The 10,784-nt window shown below is 58.2% G+C and overlaps 2 protein-coding genes across 2 annotated transcripts; both read right to left on the reverse strand.

The window, feature by feature from the left end:
• Positions 1 to 2,113: 2,113 nt before the first annotated feature.
• LOC119699828 (tubulin-folding cofactor B-like) lies at positions 2,114 to 6,622 on the reverse strand. The gene is made up of 5 exons (XM_038133815.1): positions 6,453 to 6,622; positions 6,258 to 6,354; positions 3,892 to 4,083; positions 3,701 to 3,773; positions 2,114 to 2,330 (listed from the first exon to the last, which is right to left on the reverse strand). Exons 1-5 carry the CDS (start codon positions 6,555 to 6,557, stop codon positions 2,213 to 2,215), a joined length of 585 nt encoding a protein of 194 aa, XP_037989743.1. The 5' UTR covers positions 6,558 to 6,622; the 3' UTR covers positions 2,114 to 2,212.
• An 859-nt stretch (positions 6,623 to 7,481) lies between these two features.
• On the reverse strand, positions 7,482 to 10,247 carry LOC119698539 (tubulin-folding cofactor B-like). Its single transcript, XM_038130512.1, has 3 exons — positions 9,899 to 10,247; positions 7,722 to 7,880; positions 7,482 to 7,514 (listed from the first exon to the last, which is right to left on the reverse strand). Exons 1-3 carry the CDS (start codon positions 10,010 to 10,012, stop codon positions 7,482 to 7,484), a joined length of 306 nt encoding a protein of 101 aa, XP_037986440.1. The 5' UTR covers positions 10,013 to 10,247.
• Between the last annotated feature and the right edge of the window lie 537 nt (positions 10,248 to 10,784).

A 10,784-nucleotide genomic window follows, 5' to 3' on the forward strand; every position in this document is an offset into this window, starting at 1 on the left:
GGGGTTTAATTGGGAATTGGGATGGGGTTTAATTGGGGTTTAATTGGGATTTAATTGGGGTTTAATTGTGATTTTACTGGGATTTAATTGGGATTTAATTGGGGTTTAATTGGGGTTTAATAGAAAATTGGGCTGGGATTTGATTGGGGTCTAATTGGTATTTATTTGTGATTTAATGAGGATTTAATTGGGGTTTAATTGGGATTTAATTAAGATTTAATGGGGATTTATTTGGGGTTTAATTTGGGTTCAATTGGGATTTAATTAAGGATTTATTTGGGATTTTATTGGGGTTTTATTGGGGTTTAATTTAGATTTAATTGGAGTTTAAATGGGATTTAATTGGGGGTTTTTTTGGGATTTAATTGGGGTTTAATTGGCGTTTAATTTGGATTGGATTGGGATTTAATTGGGATCTAATTGGGATTTAATTGGGGTTTAATTGGGATTTATTTGGGGCTTAATTGGGATTTATTTGGGGTTTAATTGGGGTTCAATTGGGATTTAATTAAGGATTTAATTGGGGTTTAATTGGGATTTATTTGGGATTTAATTGGGGTTTAATTAAGATTTAATTTAGATTTAATTGGAGTTTAAATGGGGTTTAATTGGGGTTTATTTGGGGTTTAATTGGGATTTTATTGGGGTTCAATTGGGATTTAATTAAGGATTTAATTAGGGTTTTATTGGGGTTTAATTGGGGTTCAATTGGGATTTAATTAAGGATTTAATTAAGGATTTAATTGGGGTTTTATTGGGATTTTATTGGGGTTTTATTGGGATTTGGAGCAGGGTTGGCACCGGGAATCCGCCCCTTCCCCAAACCCAGACCACGCCCCTTTCCTTGTGACCACGCCCCCTTTGGAACTCATTAATATTCACAATGACCACACCCCCTCCCCACCAAAAACGGCCACTCCCAGCCCCACCCCTTGACCACACCCTCTGCACTCCCATTGGCCGAGGGGAGTCAATCATCTGTCGATCATCTCAGCCACGCCCCTTCACGCACACCCTGCGCTCTGATTGGTCGGCGCCGCCATTTCCCCACAAACGACCAAAACTCGGCTTTTTCACCCGAAAACGCCTTCTTTGGGCTGGGGGCGGGGCCAGAAGCGGCCACGCCCCTTATCTACCCTCAGGGGTGCTCTGATTGGTTGAATCATCGAGCCACGCCCACGCTAAGCCACGCCCCTTTGGGCGCCCAATGCGGGGCAGCGCCGGAGCTTCCGGGGGGAATTTGGGGAATTCCAGGAGGAATTTTGGGAATTTCGGGAGGAATTTTGGGAATTTTGGGATGATTTTGGGAATTTTGGGAATCCCGGAAGGAATTCTGGGATCATTTTGGGAATCCCAGCCGGAATTTCGGGATTTTTCTCCTTCTCCCCCCCAAAAAAACGAGGAGAAAACGGCGAATTTTCCCAAAAAAAAAGCGGGGAAAGCTCCGGAAAAGTCGGGAATTTTGGGAATTTCGGGATCCTGGAGGAAATTTGGGAATCCTGGGAGGAATTCTGGGATCATTTTGGGAATCCCAGCAGGAATTTTGGGATGATTTTGGGATCCCGGGGGGAATTTTGGGGATTCCAGGAGGAATTTTGGGATCATTTTGGGATCCTTGGGAGGAATTTTGGGAATCCTGGAGGGAATTTTGGGATCATTTTGGGAATTTCGGGATCCTGGAAGGAATTTTGGGATCATTTTGGGAATCCCAGCCGGAATTTTGGGATTTTTCTCCTTCTCCCCCCCAAAAAACGAGGCGAAAATGGCAAATTTTGGGCCATTTTTTCCCAAAAAAAGCGGGAAAAGCTCCGGGAATTTTGGGAATTTTGGGAATTTCGGGATCCAGGAGGAAATTTGGGAATCCTGGGAGGAATTCTGGGATCATTTTGGGAATCCCAGCAGGAATTTTGGGATCATTTTGAGATCCCGGGAGGAATTTTGGGATAATTTTGGGAATTCTGTGAGGAATTTTGGGATACTTTTGGGAATTTTGGGATGATTTTGGGAATTTCGGGAATCCTGGAAGGAATTTCGGGATAATTTTGGGAATCCCAGCCGGAATTTTGGGATTTTTCTCCTTCTCCCCCCCAAAAAACGAGGCGAAAACGGCGAATTTCGGGCCATTTTTTTTCTTTTTTTTTCCCAAAAAAAGCGGGAAAAGCTCCGGGAATTTTGGGAATGTTGGGAATTTCGGGAATTCCGGGCACGGCGCTCAGAGCTCGTCGTCCAGGCCGTCGTCCTCGGGCGGGAAGGCGCCGGCCGTGACGTGCTGCGGCCGCACGAACGCCCCGAACTTCGGGGGACACTCGAAATAACGGCGGCCGCCCACGCTGAGGGGACCAGAGCCCTCAGAGACCCCCCAAAATCACCCCAAATCCCCCAAAATCCCCCGAAAATCCCCCAAAATCACCTGAAATCCCCCTAAATCACCCAAAATCCCCCAAAATCCCCCCAAAATCCCCCCAAAATCACCCAACATCCCCCGAAAATCCCCCAAAATCCCCCCAAAATCACCCAAAATCCCCCAAAATCCCCCAAAATCACCCCAAATCCCCCAAAATCCCCCAAAATCCCCCCAAAATCACCCAAAATCCCCCAAAATCACCCAAAATCCCCCAAAATCACTCAAAATCCCCCGAAATCACCCCAAAATCCCCCCAAAATCCCCTGAAATCCCCCCAAAATTCCCTCCGAAATCCCCCAAAATCCCCCCAAAATTCCCCAAAATCCCCCCAAAATCCCCTGAAATCCCCCGAAATCCCCCCAAAAGCCCCCAAAATCCCCCCAAATCCCCCAAAATCCCCCAAAATGCCCCAACGCCCTCCGAAACCCCCCAAAATCCCCCCAAACCCACTCCAAATCTCCCCAAAATTCCCCCAAAATCCCTCACAATCCCCTCAAAATCCTCCGAAAGCCCTCTAGGACCCCCCAAAATCCCTAAAAATCCCCCCAAAATCCCCCCCAAACACCTCAAGGTGTTCCCCCCAAAAAAATCCCTCCAGGATCTCCCGAAATCCCCTCCAGGATCCCCCAAAACCTCCCTAAAATCCCCACAAACACCTTCAGGACCCCCCAAATCCCCCGAAATCCCCCAAAATCCCCCCAAATTCCCTCTAGGACCCCCCCCAAATCCCTCCAGGACTCCCCAAAATGCCCCCAAACCCCTTCAAGACCTCCCAATATCCCCCAAATCCCCGTAGGATCCCCCAAAACCCTTTCAGGACCCCCCAAAATCCCTCCAAAATCCCTCCAAATCCCCCCCAACCCCCCAAAATCCCTCAAACTACCCCCAAAATCCCTCTAGGACCCCCCAAAATTCCCCCAAACCCCTTCAAAACCTCTCCAAATCCCCCCAAATCCCTCCAGGGCCCCCCAAATCCCCTCCAGGACCCCCCAAAATCCCTCAAAATCCCCCCAAAATCCCTCAAAATCCCCCCCAATCCCCCAAAATCCCTCAAAATCCCCCCAAACCCCCCAAAATGCCTCCAGGATCCCCCAAAATCCCTCCAGAACTCCCCAAAATCCCCCCAAACCCCCTCAAGACCTCTCAATACCCCCCCAAACCCTTTCAAGACCTCCCAATATCCCCCCAAATCCCCACCAGGACCCCCCAAAATCCCTCAAAAACCCCCCAAATCCCCACCAGGACCCCCCAAAATCCCTCCAGGACCCCCCAAAATCCCCCCCAAGCCCTCCTCACCTTCCGTCGTGCTTGCCCAGCGGTTCATCGTAGCGCACCCCCACCCAAAAGCCTGGCTTAAAATCCGTCTCGCCTTTTCAAGGAGAGAGAAAAAGCAAAAAAAACCCCCAAAAACCGTGAAAAAAGCGGGAATTCCACCCCGGGAAAGGACAGAGAGGGGACAGAGAGGGGACAGAGAGGGGGACACGCACCCACGAAGGCGATGGTGCCCCTGCGGCAGGGCTGGCCGGGCACCCGCACCTCGCAGCGGGAGCCGAGCGGGAGCGCGGCCGCGGCCGCCGCCTCCTGGGCCCGGCGCTGCTCCCGCTCCCGGTCCCGTTCCCGCTCCCGCTCCCGGTCCCAGCGGCCCCACGAGCGCTGCCGCAGGAACGAGCGCATGGACTCTGCGGGGACAGCAGGGGACGTCAGGGGGTGGCACTTTGGGGACAGGGACACCCTGGCCTCGTTCCCATTCCTGCTCCTCTTCCCATTCTTGATCCTGCTCCCGTTCCCATTCCCGTTCCTGTCCCCAGCCCTGATCCCGCTCCCGGTCCCAGCAGCCCCAGGAGCGCAGGGACTCTGCGGGGACACCAGGGGACATCAGGGGGTGGCACTTTGGGGACACGCTGGTCCTCGTCCCATTCCCGCTCCTCTTCCCATTCCTGATCCCGGTCCCGTTTCCATTCCTGCTCCCGTTCCCGTTCCCATTCCCGTTCCTGTCCCCAGTCCTGATCCCATTCCCGGTCCCAGCAGCCCCAGGAGCGCAGGGACTCTGTGGGGACATCGGGGGTGACACTTTGGGGACAGGGACACACTGGTCTCGTTCCCATTCCCAATCCCATCCCCGTTCCCGTTCCCGCTCCCGGTCCCAGCGGCCCCACGAGCGCTGCCGCAGGAACGAGCGCATGGACTCTGCGGGGACACCGGGGGACGTCAGGGGGTGGCACTTTGGGGACAGGGACACGCTGGTGCCACTCCTGATCCCGTTCCTGTTCCCATTCCCAGTCCCATTCTCAGTCCTGTCCTGATTCCCGGTCCCATTCCTGATCCCATTCCCGGTCCCAGCAGCCCCAGGAGTGCAAGGACTCTGTGGGGACACCAGGGGACATCAGGGGGTGGCACTTTGGGGACACGCTGGTCCTCGTCCCATTCCCGCTCCTCTTCCCATTCCTGATCCTGCTCCCGTTCCCATTCCCGTTCCTGTCCCCAGCCCTGATCCTGTTCCCGGCCCCAGCAGCCCCAGGGGCACATGGACTCTGTGGGGACACCCAGGGGACATCAGGGGGTGGCACTTTGGGGACACGCTGGTCCTGGTCCCATTCCCGCTCCTCTTCCCATTCCTGATCCCGGTCCCGTTTCCGTTCCTGCTCCCGTTCCCGTTCCCATTCCCGTTCCTGTCCCCAGTCCTGATCCCGTTCCTGGCCCCAGCAGCCCCAGGAGCGCAGGGACTCTGTGGGGACATCAGGGGGTGGCACTTTGGGGACAGGGACACGCTGGTGCCACTCCTGATCCCGTTCCTGTTCCCATTCCCAGTCCCATTCTCAGTCCTGTCCTGATTCCCGGTCCCAGCGGCCCCACGAGCGCTGCCGCAGGAACGAGCGCAGGGACTCTGCGGGGACACCGGGGGACATCAGGGGGTGGCACTTTGGGGACACGCTGGTCTCGTTCCCATTCCCGCTCCTCTTCCCATTCCTGTTCCCGGTCCCATTCTCAGTCCCGTTCCCATTCTCGGTCCTGGCCCCATTCCCGGTCCCAGCAGCCCCAGGAGCTCATGGACTCTGGGGGGACATCAGGGGACATCAGGGGGTGGCACTTTGGGGACACGCTGGTGCAACTCCTCATCCCGTTCCTGATCCCGCTCCCAAATATCTCCAATGTCCCCGACAGCCCCAACGTCCCCAACTCTCAACGTCCCCAACACAGGGAACAATGTCCCCAGTGTCCCCGATGTCCTCAGCCCCCAATGTCCCCAATGTCCCCAAATACCAACAGCTCCAATGTCCCCAAACAATGACCACAATGTCCCCAACACCTCCTATGTCCCCAATGTCCCTAACACCCCCAATGTCCCCAAACAATGTCCCCAATGTCCCCAACACCTCCTATGTCCCCAAACAATGGCCCCAATGCCCCCAACCCCTCCAATGTCCCCAATGTCCCCAAGTGTCCCCAACACCTCCTATGTCCCCAGTGTCCCCAACCCCTCCAATGTCCCCAATGTCCCCAAGTGTCCCCAACACCTCCTATGTCCCCAATGTCCCCAACACCCCCAATGTCCCCAACACCCCCAACTCCTCCAATGTCCCAAACCCCTCCAATGTCCCCAGTGTCCCCAACACCTCCAATGTCCCCAGTGTCCCCAAGCTCTCCAACATCCCCAATGTCCTCAACTCCTCCAATGTCCCCAACCCCTCCAACGTCCCCAATGTCCCCAAGCCCTCCAATGTCCCCAACATCTCCGACGTCCCCAATGTCCCCAACCCCCGCAATGTCCCCAGTGTCCCCAACATCTCCAATGTTCCCAACGCCCCCCAAGTGTCCCCAACCCCCCCAGTGTCCCCAATGTCCCCAAGGCCACCTGTCCTCTTGTCGTAGTCGCTCTCGGCCATCTCGTACTTGGCCACTTGTGACACGTCCTCGAACTGCCCGGCGCGGGCCCCGCTCCGGTCGGTCACCTGCGGGGGTGGGGGGGGGGTGGCACCGTCCCTCAGCGGGGCCATCCCCAGCCCGGGGACACCGGCAGGGGACGCGGGGGACACGCGGTGACACCCACGTGCACGCGGCAGCCGTCGGTGACGGGGTAGGAGCCCAGCAGGGCCTCGTCGCAGTCCAGCGTCCCCAAGGGCTCGTCCTCGGCGCCGAACAGCTCCAGCTCCATGCACGAGGCCGGGGAGCCCACCACCAGCTCCAGCTTGCACTGCCAGGGGACACGGGGACACTGGGGACACTGGGGACACTGGGGATGGCACTGGGGATGGCACTGGGGATGGCACTGGGGACACTGGGAGTGGCACTGGGACAGTCCCAATTCAGTGTCCCCAAGGGCTCGTCCTTGGTGCTGAACAGCTCCAGCTCCATGGGGGACATGGGGACCCCACCACAGCTCCAGCCTGCACTGGGAGGGGACACTGGGGACACTGGGAGTGGCACTGGGAGTGGCACTGGGGACACTGGGGATGGCACTGGGGACATTGGGACAGTCCCAGTCCAGTGTCCCCAAGGGCTCGTCCTTGGCGACGAAGAGCTCCAGCGCCATGGGGGACATGGGGACCCCACCACAACTCCAGCCTGCGCTGGGAGGAGACACGGGGACACTGGGGACACTGGGGATGGCACTGGGGACACTGGGGACACTGGGGATGGCACTGGGGATGGCACTGGGGACGTTGGGACAGTCCCAGTCCAGTGTCCCCAAGGGCTCGTCCTTGGTGCTGAACAGCTCCAGCTCCATGGGGGACCCCACCACAGCTCCAGCCTGCACTGGGAGGGGACACGGGGACACTGGGGATGGCACTGGGAGTGGCACTGGGGACACTGGGGATGGCACTGGGAGTGGCACTGGGGACACGGGGACAGTCCCAGTCCAGCGTCCCCAAGGGCTCGTCCTCGGCGCCGAAGAGCTCCAGCGCCATGGGGGACATGGGGACCCCACAACAGCTCCAGCCTGCGCTGGGAGGAGACACGGGGACACTGGGGACACTGGGGACACTGGGGATGGCACTGGGAGTGGCACTGGGGACACGGGGACAGTCCCAGTCCAGTGTCCCCAAGGGCTCGTCCTTGGTGCTGAACAGCTCCAGCTCTACGCGGGACCCCACCACAGCTCCAGCCTGCGCTGGGAGGGGACACGGGGACACTGGGGACACTGGGGACACTGGGAATGGCACTGGGAGTGGCACTGGGGACATTGGGACAGTCCCAGTCCAGCGTCCCCAAGGGCTCGTCCTTGGTGCTGAACAGCTCCAGCGCCATGGGGGACCCCACCACAGCTCCAGCCTGCACTGGGAGGAGACACGGGGACACTGGGGATGGCACTGGGGACACTGGGGACACTGGGGATGGCACTGGGGATGGCACTGGGGACACTGGGAGTGGCACTGGGAGTGTCCCAGTCCAGTGTCCCCAAGGGCTCGTCCTCGGCGCCGAACAGCTCCAGCTCCATGCACGAGGCCGGGGAGCCCACCACCAGCTCCAGCTTGCACTGCCAGGGGACACGGGGACACTGGGGATGGCACTGGGGATGGCACTGGGGACACTGGGAGTGGCACTGGGACAGTCCCAGTCCAGTGTCCCCAAGGGCTCGTCCTTGGTGCCAAACAGCTCCAGCTCCATGGGGGACATGGGGACCCCACCACAGCTCCAGCCTGCACTGGGAGGGGACACTGGGGACACTGGGAGTGGCACTGGGAGTGGCACTGGGGACACTGGGGATGGCACTGGGAGTGGCACTGGGGACATTGGGACAGTCCCAGTCCAGCGTCCCCAAGGGCTCGTCCTCGGTGCTGAACAGCTCCAGCCCATTCCCGTTATCCCGACCCGTTCCCATTCTCCTGGCCCAGGTCCTTTATCCCGGTCCCATTCCCATTATCCCCAGCCCGTTCCCGTTATCCCGGCCCGTTCCCGTTATCCCATTCCCGATCTCCCACTCCCATTCCCGCTATCCCAGTCCCACTCCCGTTCTCCCAGCCCGTTCCCGTTATCCCGGCCCGTTCCCGTTATCCCATTCCCGATCTCCCACTCCCATTCCCGCTATCCCAGTCCCACTCCCGTTCTCCCAGCCCATTCCCGTTATCCCGGCCCATTCCCATTCTCCCATTCCCGTTATCCCGGTCCATTCCCGTTATCCCGGCCCATTCCCGTTATCCCATTCCCGTTATCCCGGCCCATTCCCGTTATCCCATTCTCGTTATCCCGGCCCATTCCCGTTATCCCATTCCCGTTATCCCGGTCCATTCCCGTTATCCCGGCCCATTCCCATTTTGCCATTCCCGTTATCCCGGCCCATTCCCGTTATCCCATTCCCACTCCCGTTCTCCCACTCCCATTCCCGCTATTCCGGTCCCATTCCCATTCTCCCATTCCCTTTCTCCCGGCCCATTCCCATTATCCCATTCCCGCTATCCCGGTCCCATTCCCATTATCCCATTCCCATTATCCCGTTCTCCCATTCCCATTATCCCGGCCTGTTCCCGTTCTCCTGGTCCCATTCCCGTTATCCCAGTCCCATTCCCGTTCTCCCATTCCCATTATCCCGGTCCCATTCCCATTATCCCGTTCTCCCATTCCCATTATCCCGGCCTGTTCCCGTTCTCCTGGTCCCATTCCCGTTATCCCAGTCCCATTCCCGTTCTCCCAGTCCCATTATCCCGTTCTCCCATTCCCGTTCTCCTGGCCCTGTTCCTTTATCCCGGTCCCATTCCCGTTCTCCCACTCCCATTCCCGTTATCTTGGTCCCACTCCCGTTATCCCAGTCCCATTCCCATTATCCCGGCCCGTTCCCATTATCCCAGACCCATTCCCGTTATCCCGATCCCATTCCCGTTCTCCCATTCCCGTTGTCCCGGTCCCGTTCCCGTTCTCCCTGTCCCGTTCCCGTTGTCCCAGCCCAGTTCCTTTATCCCGGTCCCATTCCCATTACCCCGATCCCATTCCCGTTATTCTGGTCCCGTTCCCGTTATCCCACTCCAATTCTCGTTATCCCGGCCCATTCCCATTATCCCAGTCCCGTTCCCGTTATCCCGGTCCCGTTCCCGTTATCCCGGTCCCGTTCCCGTTATCCCGGTCCCGTTCCCGTTCCCCTGGCCCAGCTCCTTTATCCCGGTTCCCATTCTCGTTATCCCGGTCCAATTCCCGTTATCCCGGTCCAATTCCCGTTATCCCGGTCCCGTTCCCGTTATCCCGGTTCCGTTCCCCGGGTCCAATTCTCGTTATCCCGGTCCCATTCCCGTTATCCCGGTCCCGTTCCCGTTATCCCGGTTCCGTTCCCCGGGTCCAATTCCCGTTATCCCGGTCCCATTCCCGTTATCCCGGTTCCGTTCCCCGGGTCCAATTCTCGTTATCCCGGTCCCGTTCCCGTTATCCCGGTTCCGTTCCCCGGGTCCAATTCTCGTTATCCCGGTCCCGTTCCCGTTATCCCGGTCCCATTCCCGTTATCCCGGTTCCGTTCCCCGGGTCCAATTCTCGTTCTCCCGGTCCCCGTTCCCGGTGCCGCTGCGGTACCTTCAGCTCGGCGATGGTGAGCGCGGGCGAGAAGCGTTTACAGGCACGGAAAGCGTTCAGGGAGCTGCTCACCGCCAGCCACACCGGGCCCGGCCCGGCCCCGCCGCCGTTCATGGCTCCGGTACCGACCGGGCCCTGCCGGTACCGCCCCACCGGAACCGAACCGGGAGCACCGGACACACCCAGGCTCCTCCGGCGGCTCCCCGAGCCCCTCCGGGAGCCTCCGGGAGCCTCCGGGAGCCTCCGGGTCTCCCGAACCGGGAGCCCCGAACGGTTCCGGGCCCGCCCGAACCGGAGCCGCTTCTGGAACCTTCACGGGCCGCCACAGCCGGGACCGGTGAGGGAGCGGCCAATCAGAGCGGGCGGAGGAGGTCACGTGACGCAACCAGACCAATAGCGATGGAGAAGAGGCGGGACTAAGAGACAATCACCCAATAGAAGCGTAAAGGGCGGGGCAAATGAGGGATGACCAATAGGAAGAGAGAAAGGGAGGGGAAAATAGAAAATTAGCCAATAAGAAGAAGAGTAGGGCGGGTCTAACTGCTAATAGGCCAATTAAATGAGGAATGGGCGGGGTAAACAGAGTCAGCCAATAGAAATAAGGCATATGCGGGTCCAACGGAGAAGTGACCAATGAAAAGCCGGAATATAAGTGATTGACGGGTAGTTTGACCAATGGGATGAGAAAGGAAGCGGAAAGGGGCGTGTCCGCGCAGCCATGGACGGGGACGGCGCGTACGAGCCGGGCTTCGTGGGGATCCGGTTCTGCCAGGAATGGTGAGGGAAAAACACCGGGAAAACACCGGGAAACAACGGGAAACAACGGGAATGTGGCGGGGAAACAACGGGAATGCGCCGGGATGCACGGGGAGAGGCGGGGGGACAG

This window comes from Motacilla alba, chromosome 3 (genome assembly GCF_015832195.1).
Source record: "Motacilla alba alba isolate MOTALB_02 chromosome 3, Motacilla_alba_V1.0_pri, whole genome shotgun sequence".
Taxonomy (NCBI): domain Eukaryota; kingdom Metazoa; phylum Chordata; class Aves; order Passeriformes; family Motacillidae; genus Motacilla; species Motacilla alba.

Excerpts from the sequence above, each read along its gene's own strand:
- LOC119699828 (XM_038133815.1), bottom strand. The coding sequence starts at position 6,557 with ATGGAGCTGGAGCTGTTCGGCGCCGAGGACGAGCCCTTGGGGACGCTG. Across the intron at positions 4,084-6,257 it reads CGACTACGACAAGAGGACAG|AGTCCATGCGCTCGTTCCTG; the intron begins GTGGCCTTGGGG and ends CTGTCCCCGCAG. Across the intron at positions 3,774-3,891 it reads GGGCACCATCGCCTTCGTGG|GCGAGACGGATTTTAAGCCA; the intron begins GTGCGTGTCCCC and ends CTCCTTGAAAAG.
- LOC119698539 (XM_038130512.1), bottom strand. The coding sequence starts at position 10,012 with ATGAACGGCGGCGGGGCCGGGCCGGGCCCGGTGTGGCTGGCGGTGAGC. Across the intron at positions 7,881-9,898 it reads TCACCATCGCCGAGCTGAAG|TGCAAGCTGGAGCTGGTGGT; the intron begins GTACCGCAGCGG and ends GTCCCCTGGCAG. Across the intron at positions 7,515-7,721 it reads CCATCCCCAGTGTCCCCAGT|CGCAGGCTGGAGCTGTGGTG; the intron begins GTCCCCAGTGCC and ends GTCCCCTCCCAG.